Here is a 19,274-nt window from a genome sequence, read left to right as displayed (position 1 = left end):
TGTAACTATTAGATTTGTGTTTCTAATTTTACAGTTTAGATATAAAAGTTACATAAAACAATTCAATTAAATTTAAAGGGGTGGCCCATCTGAGATTGATGGCGTATTGTTGGATATGTCATTGGCTATTTTCAGAAGTCCCAAATTTCATGTAATGATTCTTGACCTAATAAACACTGTTCTGTATCCTGGTGATACACCAGCAATGTCCCAAATGGTACAACTCCATTAAGCATTTACCTTGAGATCATAACTGATTTCTTACTTGATTATCCAGAATACAAATCTCTATGACTCCTTGTGAATCTCAAACTTAACAAATCAATTCTACCATCTCTAGTTGATGACTAGACTAGACTAGAAGCCACTATAACTGCAAATATCTATGTATTTATTTTATCTAATAAAATAGTAATGACCACAATAATACTCAAAAATAGTTATCATTATAAATAGGTTATCTTACCTCAGTTAACATGATGAGCCCAAGAAAATAGGATACAATGGAAAGTGCTAAGATTAGTAATTCTCTACGGTATCCTCTTCGGAAAATCTTTGGATACATGTCCACCACTGCAGTGACCAAACTTTCCACACAAACAAACTGCAAGAATATTTTAAAATATGTTCAACATTGGTGGTGTTTTTTTAAGTTATTTGAAGGGGTTATGCAGTGATTTATATTGATGACCTATCCTCAGGATAGTTCATCAATATCTGATCGGTGGGGTCCGACACCCAATACTCCGCCAATAAGCTGTTTGAAAATGAGGGAACGCTCCATGCAAGTGCGGTTTCCTGTTCATTAAACTTCACTTTATCTCGGAAGTGCAATGTAATGACAAGTACACACTCCAGAGGTGACGACACATAGTGTAATGACCAGGAAGCGGTGCTCGCATGGAGAGCTGCCTCCTCGACAAACAGCTGATTGGCGGGGTTCTGGATGTCGGGAGGATAGGTTATCAATATAAATACCCAACCCCTTTATGGCCTATCCATATAACAAAAAAAAGTGAAAACTTTCAATATTTATACTGGCCTTTTGAGCGGACACAGCGTTGCTTTATAGAATAGGACGGAATGAGCAGAGTCATCTCATTATTATTAGAACGTATATGATTTGAAGAACTTGTCAGGTCTAGATGGCAAAACCTATGCTTGTATCTATCTAGAGTCCCACTGTTCAAGTTCTGTGGAACCCTTCTCAACTGTTTTAGGTCCCTGTTGGACCTGAAATGGCTTGGTTCCATCTTCTAGAAAAGCACATCACTGCTAATGATGTGCTGTTCTAGACATGTAACCGCTGAGGGTGGTAATTGGCCATAGCAGTCACTGGATTAAACCACTTCCAGTCCAGTGGGGACAGGAAGGAAACTATGTACTGGAATGGATGGACTGTGGACAGGGGAGCGCTTTTTTTATTTTTTATTTACCACACATTAGGGACTAGAGTTAAGTTGGCTTCTAGGCTTGATAAACCCTTTGATGACAGATATATCATAATATAGATAAGCTAGGATTGACTTTTATTTATTACAACTGCCATAAAGCACAGATACTCTGCTGGACTGTCTACACAGACAATACAGACAGAAAGTGTGTCTCTCTAATATGGCTCCCCCTACCCCCCTGGCATGTTTTTAAAAGTAAAAAATAAATAGCTTCAAATTTTATTAAAAAAAAGGACAAAAACATGAATTCTCATCTACAGATTTACATTTAATTATTAGGTGGCAAAATGTATTCTATGTTATACAATGTCTTTGGGCTTTTGGTTCGGGGACTGGAGCAAAATCAGAAACTAAATGGTCCCCAGATAGTCATCACTTTATGTTAGGCCAGGTTCACATCAGAACAGTTTGTATGCAGTAGAAAAATAAATGCAGAAAGCAGTAAAAAACAATCAGGGTATATCAGAAAACATTTGTTTTACTGTTTGCTTGTCTATATCACCAAAGATAATTAAAAGCTTCACTGAGCGTGTCTTTCTAGGCTTGTGATGTCACATTGATTGGTCATATGGCCTAGGTACAGCTCAAGTGAATGGGCCTGAGCAGCAATAGCAAGTACAGCCACTAAGCCTTGAACTTCCCTGTGCTAGGTAAGCTGCAAGGAGGCTACAGTGCTGGGACCCCTGCCAATGTGATATTGATGACCTATCCTGAGGATAGGTCTTCAATATTAAGCAGCCGGAAAATCCCTTTTTTACGCAAGTTCCAATAGAGCTTCTTTTAATAGAGAATGCTTGAATATTTGAAAAAAAACTCAGGGCAATTTACTTTTGTAAGTTACCTGTATTTATAAGTCATTTTACATTTGAATTACATTCTTAGGCGTTTTGTAACCTGATTCTTACCTGACTATCAAGTCCGAGGAATATAAGCATCATGAAAAACAAGGCTGCCCACAGAGGGGCCAAAGGCATCATGGTGACAGCTTTTGGGTATGCGATGAAAGCTAGACCAGGACCTAAAAAAATAAAATAGTGCTTGGTAATAATAAGAGTTTATTGACAAAAAGATATACACACATGGTGAACTTTTTCCCAGAGCAGGGAGTGGGAAGAGGAATAAGAGTGTCCTGGTGTAGTACTAGTGGTGTGGACATATGTTGAGCACTTAACAAGTCAACTGGTTGAATGTCAAAAACAGTCAGAAAGTAATATGACTGCATTTACAGTTCCAGATGGAGTGCCAGATGGAGCAGGGAAGGGCCATTTGGGCTGCCTCGGCCAATTAGCATTCTTATGGATTAGGTGTAAAGATAAACTCTGTGGTCAACAGACAAAGTCATAATATGGTGATGCATGGGCCTTGCAGAGCCTTAGGCCTCTTTCAGATGGGCGAGATTTCCACGCAGGTGCAATGCGTGAGGTGAACGCATTGCACCTGCACTGAATCCGGACCCATTCACTTCTTTGCGGCTGTGCACATGAGCAGTTATTTTCACGCATCAGTTGTGCATTTTTCACGCAACGCAGGCCCCACAGAAATGAATTGGGCTGCGTGAAAATTATGGTTATAAGGGAAAATAATAGCATTCTTAATACAGAATGCTTACTAAAATAGGGCTGGAGGGGTTAAAAAAAAATAAAATAAAAAAATAATTTAACCTTAATCCACTTGTTCGTGCAGCCTGGCTTTTCTTCTTCCTTCTTCTTTGCTGTGCAGGAGGAAAATTACCTGTGGTGACGTCACTGCAATCATCACATGATGGATCAGGTGATGGATCATGTGATGGACCATGTGATGAGCGCAGTTATGTCATCAAAGGTCCTTTACCCAGGTCCTGAAGAAAGAAGACAGAGGAGAAGCCGGGCTGCGTGAACAAGTGGATTAAGGTGAGTTTAACCACCTCCCGACCGCCTAACGCGCCGATGCGTCCGGGAGGTGGTTGATTTATTCCTCCTGGACGCATCGGCGCGTCATCTCGCGAGACGCGAGATTTCCTGTGAACGCGCGCACACAGGCGCGCGCGCTCACAGGAACAGAAGGTAAGCGAGTGGATCTCCAGCCTGCCAGCGGCGATCGCTCGCTGGCAGGCTGGAGATCCGAATTTTTTAACCCCTAACAGGTATATTAGACGCTGTTTTCATAACAGCGTCTAATATACCTCCTACCTGGTCCTCTGGTGGTCCCTTTTGTTAGGATCGACCACCAGAGGACTCAGGTAGGTCAGTACAGTCCCACCAAACACCACACTACACCCCCCCCCCCCGGTCACTTATTAACCCCTTATAAACCCCTGATCACCCCATATAAACTCCCTGATCACCCCCCTGTCATTGATCACCGCCCTGTCATTGATCACCCCCCTGTCAGGCTCCGTTCAGACGTCCGCATGATTTTTACGGATCCGATCCATGTATCCATGGATCCGTAAAAATCATGCGGACGTCTGAATGGAGCCTTACAGGGGGGTGATCAATGACAGGCGGGTGATCACCCATATACACTCCCTGATCACCCCCTGTCATTGATCACCGCCCTGTCAGGCTCCATTCAGACGTCCGCATGATTTTTACGGATCTGATCCATGTATCCATGGATCCGTAAAAATCATGCGGACGTCTGAATGGAGCCTTACAGGGGGGTGATCACCCATATACACTCCCTGATCACCCCCTGTCATTGATCACCCCCCTGTCAGGCTCCATTCAGACGTCCGCATGATTTTTACGGATCCGATCCATGTATCCATGGATCCGTAAAAATCATGCGGATGTCTGAATGGAGCCTTACAGGGGGGGTGATCAGTGACAGGGGGGTGATCACCCTGATTACCCTGATCACCCCCTGTCATTGATAACCCCCCTGTAAGGCTCCATTCAGACGTCCGCATGCGTTCTGTGGATCCGATCCATGTATCCATGGATCCGTAAAAAATCATGCGGACGTCTGAATGGAGCCTTACAGGGGGGGTGATCAGTGACAGGGGGGTGATCACCCTGATTACCCTGATCACCCCCTGTCATTGATAACCCCCCTGTAAGGCTCCATTCAGATGTCCGCATGCGTTCTGTGGATCCGATCCATGTATCCATGGATCCGTAAAAAATCATGCGGATGTCTGAATGGAGCCTTACAGGGGGGTGATCAGTGACAGGGGGGTGATCACCCTGATTACCCTGATCACCCCCTGTCATTGATAACCCCCCTGTAAGGCTCCATTCAGACGTCCACATGCGTTTTGTGGATCCGATCCATGTATCCATGGATCCGTAAAAAATCATGTGGATGTCTGAATGGAGCCTTACAGGGGGGGTGATCAGTGACAGGGGGGTGATTACCCTGATCACCCCCTGTCATTGATAACCCCCCTGTAAGGCTCCATTCAGACGTCCGCATGCGTTCTGTGGATCCGATCCATGTATCCATGGATCCGTAAAAATCATGCGGACGTCTGAACGGAGCCTTACTGGGGGGGTGATCAGTGACAGGGGGGTGATTACCCTGATCACCCCCTGTCATTGCTAACCCCCCTGTAAGGCTCCATTCAGACGTCCGCATGCGTTCTGTGGATCCGATCCATGTTTCCATGGATCCGTAAAAAATCATGCGGATGTCTGAATGGAGCCTTACAGGGGGGGTGATCAATGACAGGGGGGTGATCAGGGAGTCTATATGGGTGATCACCCCCCTGTCATTGATCACTCCCCCCCTGGTAAGGCTCCATTCAGCCATTTTTTTGGGCACAAGTTAGCGGAAATTTTTTGTTTGTTTTTGTTTTAGTTTTTTCTTACTAAGTCTCATATTCCACTAACTTGTGTCAAAAAATAAAATCTCACATGGACGCACCGTACCCCTCACGGAATCCAAATGCGTAAACATTTTTAGACATTTATATTCCAGACTTCTCACGCTTTAGGGCCCCTAAAAAGCCAGGGCAGTATAAATACCCCACATGTGACCCCATTTCGGAAAGAAGACACCCCAAGGTATTCCGTGAGGGGCATATTGAGTCCATGAAAGATTTAAATTTTTGTCCTAAGTTAGCGGAAAGTGAGACTTTGTGAGAAAAAAAACAAAAAAAATCAATATCCGCTAACTTATGCAAAAAAATAAAAATTCTAGGAACTCGCCAGGCCCCTCATTGAATACCTCGGGGTGTCTTCTTTCCAAAGTGGGGTCACATGTGGGGTATTTATACTGCCCTGGCTTTTTAGGGGCCCGAAAGTGTGAGAAGAAGTCTGGGATCCAAATGTCTAAAAATGCCCTCCTAAAAGGAATTTGGGCCCCTTTGCGCATCTAGGCTGCAAAAAAGTGTCACACATCTGGTATCGCCGTACTCAGGAGAAGTTGGGCAATGTGTTTTGGGGTGTCATTTTACATATACCCATGCTGGGTGAGAGAAATATCTTGGTCAAATGCCAACTTTGTATAAAAAAAATGGGAAAAGTTGTCTTTTGCCAAGATATTTCTCTCACCCAGCATGGGTATATGTAAAATGACCCCCCAAAACACATTCCCCAACTTCTCCTGAGTACGGCGATACCAGATGTGTGACACTTTTTTGCAGCCAAGGTGGGCAAAGGGGCACCTTTCAGATTTCGCAGGCCATTTTTTACACATTTTGATTTCAAGGTACTTCTTACACATTTGGGCCCCTAAATTGCCAGGGCAGTATAACTACGCCACAAGTGACCCCATTTTGGAAAGAAGACACCCCAAGGTATTCCGTGGGGGGCACGGCGAGTTCCTAGAATTTTTTATTTTTTGTCACAATTTAGCGGAAAATGATGATTTTTCTTTTTTTTTTCTTTTTTCCTTACAAAGTCTCATATTCCACTAACTTGCAACAAAAAATAAAAAATTCTAGGAACTCGCCATGCCCCTCACGGAATACCTTGGGGTGTCTTCTTTCCAAAATGGGGTCACTTGTGGCGTAGTTATACTGCCCTGGCAATTTAGGGGCCCAAATGTGTGAGAAGAACTTTGCAATCAAAATGTGTAAAAAATGCCCTGCAAAATCCGAAAGGTGCACTTTGGAATATGTGCCCCTTTGCCCACCTTGGCAGCAAAAAAGTGTGACACATCTGGTATCGCCGTACTCAGGAGAAGTTGGGCAATGTGTATTGGGGTGTCATTTTACATATACCCATGCTGGGTGAGAAAAATATCTTGGTCAAATGCCAACTTTGTATAAAAAAATGGGAAAAGTTGTCTTTTGCCAAGATATTTCTCTCACCCAGCATGGGTATATGTAAAATGACACCCCAAAACACATTCCCCAACTTCTCCTGAGTACGGCGATACCACATGTGTGACACTTTGTTGCTGCCAAGGTGGGCAAAGGGGCGCATATTCCAAAGTGCACCTTTCGGATTTCACCGGTCATTTCTTACACATTTTGATTGCAAAGTTCTTCTCACACATTTGGGCCCCTAAATTGCCAGGGCAGTATAACTACCCCACAAGTGACCCCATTTTGGAAAGAAGACACCCCAAGGTATTCTGTGAGGGGCATGGTGAGTTCCTAGAATTTTTTATTTTTTGTCGCAAGTTAGTGGAATATGAGACTTTGTAAGAAAAAAAAAAAAATAAAAAAATCATCATCATTTTCCGCTAACTTGTGACAAAAAATAAAAAGTTCTATGAACTCACTATGCCCATCAGCGAATACCTTAGGGTGTCTACTTTCCGAAATGGGGTCATTTGTGGGGTTTTTCTACTGTTTGGGCATTGTAGAACCTCAGGAAACATGACAGGTGCTCAGAAAATCAGAGCCGTTTCAAAAAGCGGAAATTCACATTTTTGTACCATAGTTTGTAAATGCTATAACTTTTACCCAAACCATTTTTTTTTTGCCCAAACATTTTTTTTTTATCAAAGACATGTAGAACTATAAATTTAGCGAAAAATGTATATATGGATGTCGTTTTTTTTGCAAAATTTCACAGCTGAAAGTGAAAAATGTCATTTTTTTGCAAAAAAATCGTTACATTTTGATTAATAACAAAAAAAGTAAAAATGTCAGCAGCAATAAAATACCACCAAATGAAAGCTCCATTAGTGAGAAGAAAAGGAGGTAAAATTCATTTGGGTGGTAAGTTGCATGACCTGAGCGATAAACGGTGAAAGTAGTGTAGTGCCGAAGTGTAAAAAGTGGCCTGGTCATGAAGGGGGTTTCACCTAGCGGGGCTGAAGTGGTTAATTATTTTTTTAACCCCTCCAGCCTATTTTAGTAAGCATTCTGTATTAAGAATGCTATTATTTTCCCTTATAACCATGTTATAAGGGAAAATAATACAATCTACACAACATTGAACCCAAACCTGAACTTCAGTGAAGAAGTTCGGGTCTGGGTAACACATTCAGTTTTTTATCACGCACTTGCAAAACACATTCCATGCTGCAATGCACCCGGGACGCATCCGGAGCCAAAACGTGAAAGAGGCCTTAGGGTATGCCCACATGTTCAGGTTTCTTATGCATTTTAGGAAACAGAAAACAGTCCTATCTGTCCTTAATACTTTCTTGCCTTTTATGATCCCTTCCTGACTTTGGCTTCTAAAATTGCATTAGTAAGCCTGAACATGCGGTGGGCTGGTCCAGATTGACGGAAGATGGGACAGCAGAAGATTTGCCTGCAATACCATAGTGCAGCACAAAATACTGCCCCAGCAGAACCAAATATCACAGTGCATCACAAAATACTGCCACCTCCGCCACAATATTCAACTGTGAGGACATTGACACAGTTGAGTTGAGGAGGGCACCTGCAACTGCTGGAAAGCTCCATAAGAACCTGATGCTCCTATATTAACCACTTCCCGACTGCCCATTGACTATAAACGTCCTGGGCGGTTGGGTTTATCCCTGATCGGACGTTTCTGAACAGGGCACCCCAGAGAGAAGGCAGGGACCATTCCTGGGTGTCCCTGCCTTCTAGATCGCTGTTCCTGTCTCAGACTGGTGATCATGTGACTGCCGGGGCCAGGGGTGTGCAGGAGCTGTTGGGTCTTCCACAGACCTCGATCAGCCCTGCACTGAGGCTGTAAAGTGCTGTATTATGCTGTACAGCCTCTCTGGGGGGTGTATTTCCACTGTAACTGGGGCTAATATGTCAGCCACAGTTACAGGAGAAATCAATAGTTAAAAGAAAATGAAGTTAAATGTCCCTCAGAGGTCTTGCATGACCTTATGGAGTACACAAAGTGTCAAAAAATATTTTTTTTAAATAAAGTGTTTTGAAAAAAAAAAGTTACACATTTAAAAAACTACATTTCCCCCGAAATCCGTTATTTAAAAAAATTTAAAAATAGAAGAAAAAAAATTAAATAGACGTTAGTGTTGAGCGAGCATGCTCGGCCGAACACCGGTTCAGCTCAAGCATCGCGATGCATGACACTTCGCGGTGTTCGGCCGAATACCGCGTGTGCTCGAGCGCGATGCTCGAATCTCCTCCCTGCACATTTTTGAGTGGCTACGCAGCTAATAAATATGTAGGTAAGTACTGCCACTCACTGTAATGCCGTAGACATGTTGGTTACTGGCATTACAGTGATTGGCTGGCCGGAACAAGTCATCGGGTGCTATAAAGCACCCGATGACACGTGGTTCGGCTCAGTCTTAGTCAGGGAGAGCTGTGCTGTAGGAGGGACAGATAGAGTAGGGAATTCAATTTTATTTTTTTGTTAGGCAGGGTTGGTGTTAGAGACCCAAAAGTCCTTTTAAGGACTATTGTTTCTGGCAGCAATATATATTTTTAGCGCAAACTGTGCTAAATACCTTGCAATTGTTTGGCCGCTGCAGACAGCGACATTAGCTGCACTACATCTCCTGTTTAATGTGTGCGCATAATAAAAATATCTGTGAAATCCAGTGTACTTTTTCCGTAGACTGTGTCTGCTGCGGACAGTTACATTACCTGTGCTACATCTCCTTTATAAAGTTTGCGCATCCTAAAAATATCTGTGACATCCAGTGCACTTTTTCTGTAGATGCTGCGGACAGTTACATTACCTTCAAAGTTTTTCTCTTTATTCGCCACACATAAAATGTTCAGTGACGCGCGTTTCGGCTCTGCTGCGAGCCTTTCTCAAACCAATGGCATATAACAGAATCTCACAATATAGGTGATTTAAATAGACCGCCACAGCGGAAATGACATCATGTAGTCATGGTAATTTAGATAAACAAAATGGAGTAAAAAGAAAAAAAAGAAAGCAAAGGGGGAGAGAACAAAAGGAAACAGGAAAAAACCAAAGTAACAATTTAAATAATCAGATACACGTGAGAAGCAGCCCAATCGCAACAGCATCAATGAAAATGGTAGCAATTATAGATTCTTGTGCAATTCTCTAGATAATCATAGTAGCTTGCAATTCAGATGATGCGGTTGGGGGGTTCCTCACGTTTTCTGTAAAAATACAAGAAAACAAAGTATAAGCTTAACATACATATAAAGAAAACAAACATCTACAGGAAGCTATGGAGATCATACTCCCGGTTTAACCCCATGGGTTCCAGTGTCTGAAGTGTGTGAATCCAATAGGATTCACGCTTCTTTAACATTTTTAAACGATTACCGCCTCTTCGAGGTTGTTGTACCTGCTCAATGATTTGAAAGCGCAATTGCGCAATATTGTGCTTACAGCGGTCAAAATGGTGAGGGACTGGTAGGAGTAAATTGTTTTTTCTAATAGTGGACTTGTGCTTGGAGAAGCGGTCCTTCATTCGCATGGATGTTTCACCTATATATAACAGTCCACAAGGGCACTTGAGTAAATATATAATAAAACTGCTATTACATGTGAAAAGGCCTCGAACTGGAAAGCGCTTGCCTGTATGGGGATGCGTAAAATATTCCCCTTTAATTACACTTGAACAGTGTATACACCCTAGGCAAGGGAATGTGCCCTTTCTAGGAGTAGATAGAGTCTTCTGACGCTTCTCAGTTTGAGCACTGCCCACATCTGCCCTCACTACCATATCGCGGATGTTTTTATTACGTTTATAACACAATAATGGAGGATTTTTAAACTCCTCAATAGAGGGGTAAGCTCTGGACAAAATGTTCCAATGCTTAGAAAAAATAAAGCGACACCTGTTAACCCATGGGTGGAACTTAGTAACAAACGGTATACGTGACCCCCTGGACTCCTGTTTAGGGGTCAAGGAGGTGACCCTACTTCTCTCACTATCCAGCAGTGCTGTGGGATACCCTCTATTCTCAAATCTCATAGACATTTCATCAAGACGTTTTTCTTTCACTTCAGTATTGGAAACAATCCTACGTACCCTTTGAAATTGGGAATGGGGTAATGCTTTTTTTACTGTGGGAGGATGATAGCTTGAGAAATGGAGAAGAGAATTTTTGTCTGTATTTTTGATATACAAATCAGTCACAATTGACCCACCTGCACCCTTAATGACCAGGGTGTCCAAAAAATTAATCTTATGATCACTATAATGCAGAGTAAACTGCAGCTCGGGCCAAATTGAATTCAAAAAATCTGAAAAGGCACGAAGGGATCGAATGCCGCCCCGCCATACACAAAACACGTCATCGGCGAATCTTCGCCAAAAAATACAATGGATTTTAAACAGATCATTGATGTAAATATACTTGTCTTCAAACCATGACATGTATGAATTTGCATATGGCGGTGCGGCATTCAAGCCCATCGCGGTCCCACAGCACTGCTGGTAGTAGGTGACCTGAAATAAAAAATAATTTTCAGTTAAAATAATTTTAAGAAGTTTCAGGAAAAATTCTTTAGCACCTTCACTGTGAGAGGAGAAGGATAGAAGCCACTCTACAGCCCGTATACCCTTCCAGTGAACAATAGAAGTGTACAGAGAACAAACATCGAAGGTTACTAATAAATCATCATCCTGTAACACCAGGGTCCCAACCTCACGCAAAAATTGATTCGTATCAAGCAGGAAAGACGGCATATTTTTGGTTAGGGGTGTCATAACCTTTTCAAGTAAAATAGCTGGTGGAGACAAAATAGAGTCAGTCAAGGCCACAATAGGCCGACCCGGTGGCTGAGACAAAGATTTGTGCACTTTGGGCAGTGTATAGAACACCGGTGTTACAGGATGATGATTAATCAGATATTCCCCCAATTTGGGGTCAATAATCTGCAAGATTAGCAGATTATTGACCCCAAATTGGGGGAATATCTGATTAATCATCATCCTGTAACACCGGTGTTCTATACACTGCCCAAAGTGCACAAATCTTTGTCTCAGCCACCGGGTCGGCCTATTGTGGCCTTGACTGACTCTATTTTGTCTCCACCAGCTATTTTACTTGAAAAGGTTATGACACCCCTAACCAAAAATATGCCGTCTTTCCTGCTTGATACGAATCAATTTTTGCGTGAGGTTGGGACCCTGGTGTTACAGGATGATGATTTATTAGTAACCTTCGATGTTTGTTCTCTGTACACTTCTATTGTTCACTGGAAGGGTATACGGGCTGTAGAGTGGCTTCTATCCTTCTCCTCTCACAGTGAAGGTGCTAAAGAATTTTTCCTGAAACTTCTTGAAATTATTTTAACTGAAAATTATTTTTTATTTCAGGACACCTACTACCAGCAGTGCTGTGGGACCGCGATGGGCTCGAATGCCGCACCGCCATATGCAAATTCATACATGTCATGGTTTGAAGACAAGTATATTTACATCAATGATCTGTTTAAAATCCATTGTATTTTTTGGCGAAGATTCGCCGATGACGTGTTTTGTGTATGGCGGGGCGGCATTCGATCCCTTCGTGCCTTTTCAGATTTTTTGAATTCAATTTGGCCCGAGCTGCAGTTTACTCTGCATTATAGTGATCATGAGATTAATTTTTTGGACACCCTGGTCATTAAGGGTGCAGGTGGGTCAATTGTGACTGATTTGTATATCAAAAATACAGACAAAAATTCTCTTCTCCATTTCTCAAGCTATCATCCTCCCACAGTAAAAAAAGCATTACCCCATTCCCAATTTCAAAGGGTACGTAGGATTGTTTCCAATACTGAAGTGAAAGAAAAACGTCTTGATGAAATGTCTATGAGATTTGAGAATAGAGGGTATCCCACAGCACTGCTGGATAGTGAGAGAAGTAGGGTCACCTCCTTGACCCCTAAACAGGAGTCCAGGGGGTCACGTATACCGTTTGTTACTAAGTTCCACCCATGGGTTAACAGGTGTCGCTTTATTTTTTCTAAGCATTGGAACATTTTGTCCAGAGCTTACCCCTCTATTGAGGAGTTTAAAAATCCTCCATTATTGTGTTATAAACGTAATAAAAACATCCGCGATATGGTAGTGAGGGCAGATGTGGGCAGTGCTCAAACTGAGAAGCGTCAGAAGACTCTATCTACTCCTAGAAAGGGCACATTCCCTTGCCTAGGGTGTATACACTGTTCAAGTGTAATTAAAGGGGAATATTTTACGCATCCCCATACAGGCAAGCGCTTTCCAGTTCGAGGCCTTTTCACATGTAATAGCAGTTTTATTATATATTTACTCAAGTGCCCTTGTGGACTGTTATATATAGGTGAAACATCCATGCGAATGAAGGACCGCTTCTCCAAGCACAAGTCCACTATTAGAAAAAACAATTTACTCCTACCAGTCCCTCACCATTTTGACCGCTGTAAGCACAATATTGCGCAATTGCGCTTTCAAATCATTGAGCAGGTACAACAACCTCGAAGAGGCGGTAATCGTTTAAAAATGTTAAAGAAGCGTGAATCCTATTGGATTCACACACTTCAGACACTGGAACCCATGGGGTTAAACCGGGAGTATGATCTCCATAGCTTCCTGTAGATGTTTGTTTTCTTTATATGTATGTTAAGCTTATACTTTGTTTTCTTGTATTTTTACAGAAAACGTGAGGAACCCCCCAACCGCATCATCTGAATTGCAAGCTACTATGATTATCTAGAGAATTGCACAAGAATCTATAATTGCTACCATTTTCATTGATGCTGTTGCGATTGGGCTGCTTCTCACGTGTATCTGATTATTTAAATTGTTACTTTGGTTTTTTCCTGTTTCCTTTTGTTCTCTCCCCCTTTGCTTTCTTTTTTTTCTTTTTACTCCATTTTGTTTATCTAAATTACCATGACTACATGATGTCATTTCCGCTGTGGCGGTCTATTTAAATCACCTATATTGTGAGATTCTGTTATATGCCATTGGTTTGAGAAAGGCTCGCAGCAGAGCCGAAACGCGCGTCACTGAACATTTTATGTGTAGCGAATAAAGAGAAAAACTTTGAAGATAAAGTGAGTGCCGGTCTTTTCTTTCACTTGTACTTGGACTTCGGCCCTGGACTCGTGCACCACGCCTACAAACGGAGTGCCGGCTGACCCTTGTTGAAATACTTCAGTTACATTACCTGTGCTACATCTCCTGTATAATGTTTCCGTATCCCAAATATCTGTGACATTGACTGTAAATTTTCTCTTAGTCGCTGATAACAGCAGTGCCATTACCTGTGGTACCTCTCCTGTATAACATTTCCGCATCCCAAATATCTGTGACATTGACTGTAATTTATTTGCGCATACACTTTAAAAAACTGCGCTACTGTACGTGTGACATACTTGCAAGCATATATAACATTTAATATGATGAAGGCGAGCAGTAAGGGACAAGGAAGTGGCCGTGGTACTGATGGAGCACGCAGAGGCTGTAGCCCTGGGCGCAGTGAAAATGTGCCTGCTGGCAGAGCACAAGAAACACACTCATCCACGATACCAAGCTTCATGTCCCAGTTTGCAGGGCGGCGCAGGACACCACTCTCGAAGTCACACCAGTGCAAGCAGGTGGTCGGTTGGATTGCCGCAGATAATGCTTTCAGTCGGTTAAGTACCACCCTGTCTTCCACAAAGTCCAGTCTCAGTAGCCAAGAGTCTGGTCAACAGAATCCTCGCCCTGATCCTTCTTCCTCCCACCATGGAGAGTCTTTGCAAACTAGTGATTTCACATTCTGATATTCTGAGGGGCTCTTTTCAGCGCCATTCCTTTATTTGGGCCTCTCGCCAAGCCCGCTTGAAGAGGGACATGAGGACATATTGTGCCCTGATTTCCAAACTCTTGAGCATCCACAATCACAAGAAGATGACGGTGGGGAACAGCATCTACTGTTTAATGAGGTGGGTGATGATGAGACACAGTTGCCAATAAGTCAACTGCAATTAGTATTAGATGGTCAGCTCAGCAGCAGGCCTTCGTCCATAATGTTTAACACGGTCAGTTCGGCAGCAGGCCCTTGCTCATAATGTTTTAGATGATCAGATCAGCAGCAGGCACTCACCCCTAATGTTTTAGAGAGTCAGCTTAGCAGCAGACCCTCACCCCTAATGTTTTAGATGGTTAGATCAGCAGCAGGCACTCACCTCTAATGTTTTAGAGAGTTAGCTCGGCAGCAGGCCCTCGCCCCTAATGTTTTAGAGGGTCACCAGCAGGCCAGCAATCATAATTTTTCAAGGGTGTGTATGATGCCCTCCTTTATGCGTAATAACGGGTGTATTGGAGTGCCAGTTGCTTGTAATTTTTGGCAGCCCTTTCACTTAGTGCATAGGCTTTATGAGTGTAGAAGTCCCACTACCTGAACAATTGTACCACAATGTGAATTAGGCCCTCCTTTATGTGATATATATATATATATATATATATACAGGTTGTATTGAAGTGCCTCTTCCTTGTAATTTTTGGCAGCATTTGCACTTTATATACAAATAAATATACAGGAAAGAATGTTTCCTAACAATTTTTCCTCTAAAATCAATTTTATCTTCGGTTTTGTGCATATTATTATTGCCAGTCTGTAAAAGTGGCGTACTACTCGGACAACATCGTTCCCAGCAGCGATCCGGGAGTCCAAGATGCAACCAGACATCCTCCCCATGCTGTTCACAAACCATTTCAGTGGTGTTTCTATCAATTTCAGACCTTTTCTTGTTAACCAGACACCCTCCCCTCTTCAGAGCATCCCGAGGTGTTCTACTCGAGCACCCGAGCACTTTGGTGCTCAATTAACACTAATAGACATATTTAGTATCACCGCATCCGCAGCTACTAGCTCTATAATAATATCATATTATCTACCCCATCAGGTGAACGCCGTAAAAATCTAAATAAACATTACCCCAAAACAGATTTTTTTTGTTAGTCCATCTCCCAAAAAACATAATATTAATCAATCAAAAAGTCGTATGTACTCCAAAATGGTAGCAATAAAAATCTCACCTTAACCTGCAAAAAATTTGCCCCCACAAAAGACCATAGCCAGAAAAATTTAAAAAAATATGGCTCTAGGAAAATTGCAACACAAAAACATTATTTTTTTCTAAAATTGCTCTTATTGTGTAAAACGTACACAAATAAATAACAAATAGACATATTTGCTATTGCCGCATCCGTAACAATTGGCTCTACAAAACTATCACATGATCTACTCCATCAAGTGAATGGTGTAAGGGCTCATTCACACGACTGTGCTGTGTTTTGCAGTCTGCAAATTGCAGATCCGCAAAACACGGATGCCGCCCGTGTGCCTTCTGCAATTTGTGAAACGGAATAGACGGCCCATTCTTGTCTGCAAAATGTACAAGAATAGGACATGATCTATAATTTTTTAGAGGCCACGGAACGGAGCAACGGATGCAGACAGCACACGGAGTGCTGTCTGCATCTTTTGCGGCCCTATTGAAATGAATATATGTGCACCCAAGCCGCAAAAAATGCGGCTCGGATGCCGAACCAAACCACGGTCGTGTGAATGAGCCCTAAAAGAAACAAATAAAAATTATGCAAAACAGATTTATTTCTAGTCACCTCACAAAAAACATAATATCAATCAATCAATCAAAAAGTCGTATGTACCCTAAAATTGTAGTGTTAATAACGTCACCTCGTCCCGCAAAAAACAAGCCCTCACAAGAGACTAGCCCAAAAAAATATATATAATATGACTCTAAGAAAATGCCAACACAAAAACATGATTTTTTTCCCTAAAATTATTGTGTAAAACGTTAAAAAAATAGACATATTTGGTATTGTTGCGTTCATAATGACTTCACCTCCCAATTTTTTTTATAAAAAGCAACCAGAAAGCCAAATATATGCCAAAATGGTGCCAATAAAAACTTCAGCTCCCACACAAAATAAGCCCTCATGCAGCTCATTCAACAAAAAATAAAAAAGTTATAATTTTTTAAAACCCTGATAGAAAATTCTATGTTAGAAAACCCAGATGCCGTTACCTCCCTTCTGAGCCCTGAATCCCCGAATAACAGTTTACGACCACAGTTGGGGTGTTACTGTAATCAGGAGAAAGTGGGTAGCAAATTATGTGGGATATTCTCCTGTTATCTTTTGTGAAAAAGAAGGTTTAGGCCTAAAGCACAATTTTCTTGTAAAAATAAAAAAAATATATTTTTCATTTTCACACCCAAGTATTAAAAATTCTATGAAACACCTGTTGAGTGAAGAGCTTGCTACACCCCATACAAATTCCTTGGGTGGTTTAGTTTACAAAATGTGGTCACTTTTGGGGGGTTTTGACTGTGGGGGATCCTCAGGGTCTCTTCAAATGCAACATGGCGCCCAAAGACCATTCCAGCAAAACCTGCCCTCCAAAAACCATGTTTGCCCAAACAGCAGTATACGACCACATATGAGTTGTTTCTGCAAACTGCAGAATCAGGGTAATAAATATTGAGGTTTGTTTTGTTGTTAACCCCTGATCAGTTCCAGAAAAAAAATGATTAAAATGGAAAATCTGAAATTTTGAAATTTCACCTCTATTTTGCTTAAGTTCCTATGGAATACCTAAAGGGTTAAAAACATTTCTAAAACCAGTTTTGAATAGTTTGAGAGGTATTCTTTCTAAAATGTGGTCATCCATGGGTTGATTCTATTATGTAAGCCCCACAAAGTGACTTCAGAACTCAACTGGTCCTTAAAAAAGTAGACTTTGAAAATTTTCCTAAAAATTTTAAAAATTGCTTCTAAAATTCTAAACCTTCTAACGTCCTAAAATAATAAAATTACATTACCAAATGATGCCACTATAAAGTAGACATATGGAGAATGTTAATTAATGAATATTTTATGAGGCATCACTATCTGTCTTTAAAGCAGAGAGATTCAAATTTGGAAAAAAAAATCATATTTTTTTTATTTTTTTAAAAATAAAGGTAAAACATATTGACTCAAACTTACCATTAACATGAAGTACAATGTGTCACGAAAAAACAATCTCTGAATGGCTAGGATAAGTAAAAGCATTCCAAAGTTATTACCTCATAAAGTGACACATGTCAGATTAGCAAAATTAGGCCTGGTCAGGAAGGAGGTAAATGGCCCCTTATTGTTAAAAAAAACAAAAAACAAAACAAAAACCTTGATACAAAGTTGTTTATTAAAGATGTGTTCACATTATTACACCTTTATAATAGAGCTATAACAAACTCGCCAGATTTAAAAAGACACTGATTAATTAATTGCCCCCATGGATTCAAGTCATATTTGGGCCTTCAGGTTTTGCTAGGGTTGCACTGTTACTGATGAAAAGAATATCAATTCAGTCTACACTATACAATTCTGGATGTCAAAAATACCAGAAACCTCAAAAGACTGGCAAAAAGGCCAGTATTAATAGTACCGCCATCCATATGCCCTATTTGAACATATGGATTTCATAGACGGTTTTGAAATCCCTCCTACATTGAAACTAAGATGCCATAAGCATAGACAGACTTTCTAGACCTGCATGGGGGCTCAGGCTGATTGATAAATATAGTGCAGGGATAGTCACTTTTTACTAACTCAACTATGGGGTGGCTTACTTTGAGATAGTTTTTTTACTCCAGAATTGAGCCAAAATTTTTGCATAAGCTGGCTTTTTTTCTACAAAGCTCCACCTAACTTCCACTAAGCCCTGTCCCCTTGTCGAGCATGTTGGAAAAAAGTGTAGAAACCTCAGATGTGCCAGATTGCTCCATTTTGTGCCACTTTTTTTGACAGATTTTTGGTGCAAATACATTAATAAATCTGGGCCACTGCATCTGCAGCTTGTACCTGAGTTCAAGGGCATAGCAAAAAGTTCATGGGCTCAAAAGTTCAGTTTTAGTCCTCCTTCCCTGAGAGCTTTGCGGCCAGGGGCAGGGAAGCACATAGCCTTTGTGCTGCCTGAGGCAAAAATTGAAATGGCAGCTAGGGTTGAGCGAACCCGTGGAAGTTCAGGTTTGCCGGGTTCGGCAGAACTTCAGGTCAAAGTTCGGGACCTGAACTTCACCCCGATCCGAACTTCACTTTATTATTTTCCGTTATAACATGGTTATAACGGAAAATAATAGCACTCTTAAAACAGAATGGTAAATAAAATGTCTACTGAGGGGTTTAAAAAAAAAAAACTGACCTCATCCACTTGATCGCACAGCCGATATCTTCTTTTCTTCATGACCTGCAAAAGGACCTGCGGTGACGTCACTGCGCTCACCACATGGTAAGCGGTGACGTCACCGCAGGTCCTGCTTAATGAAGATAGAAGGACCTGCGGTGAGGTCACCGCGCTCACCATGTTATAATGGAACATAATAAAATCACCAAAATACTGAACCCGAACTTCAGGTCCGGGTACCAAAACTAGCAGATTTCGATACAAACCCGAACTTTGCAGTTCAGGTTTGCTCAACTCTATCGGCAACCTCTTCCCCCATGCCAATTTCAAGAATTAACCCCTTCCATCCAGCCAGAGGTGTAACTTGATCTGCATGCACTTTAATACCAGTGTCTTCTTATGTGGCA

At 41.6% G+C, this 19,274-nt stretch overlaps 1 protein-coding gene across 1 annotated transcript in view; it reads right to left on the bottom strand.

The window, feature by feature from the left end:
- The window catches only part of SLC6A11 (solute carrier family 6 member 11), a 244,648-nt gene that overhangs the window by 9,948 nt on the left and 215,426 nt on the right, over positions 1-19,274 (bottom strand). The window contains exons 9-10 of the mRNA XM_044301059.1: positions 2,360-2,472; positions 467-604 (exon numbers count right to left, since the gene is read on the bottom strand). Coding sequence (XP_044156994.1) covers positions 467-604; positions 2,360-2,472 — 251 coding nt within the window. The remainder of the gene's footprint in view (positions 1-466; positions 605-2,359; positions 2,473-19,274) is intronic.

The sequence above is a fragment of the Bufo gargarizans genome, chromosome 7 (genome assembly GCF_014858855.1).
Source record: "Bufo gargarizans isolate SCDJY-AF-19 chromosome 7, ASM1485885v1, whole genome shotgun sequence".
Taxonomy (NCBI): Eukaryota; Metazoa; Chordata; class Amphibia; order Anura; family Bufonidae; genus Bufo; species Bufo gargarizans.
The sequence above is the reverse complement of the archived record's forward strand: the minus strand, read 5'-3'. Positions and strand labels throughout refer to the sequence as shown.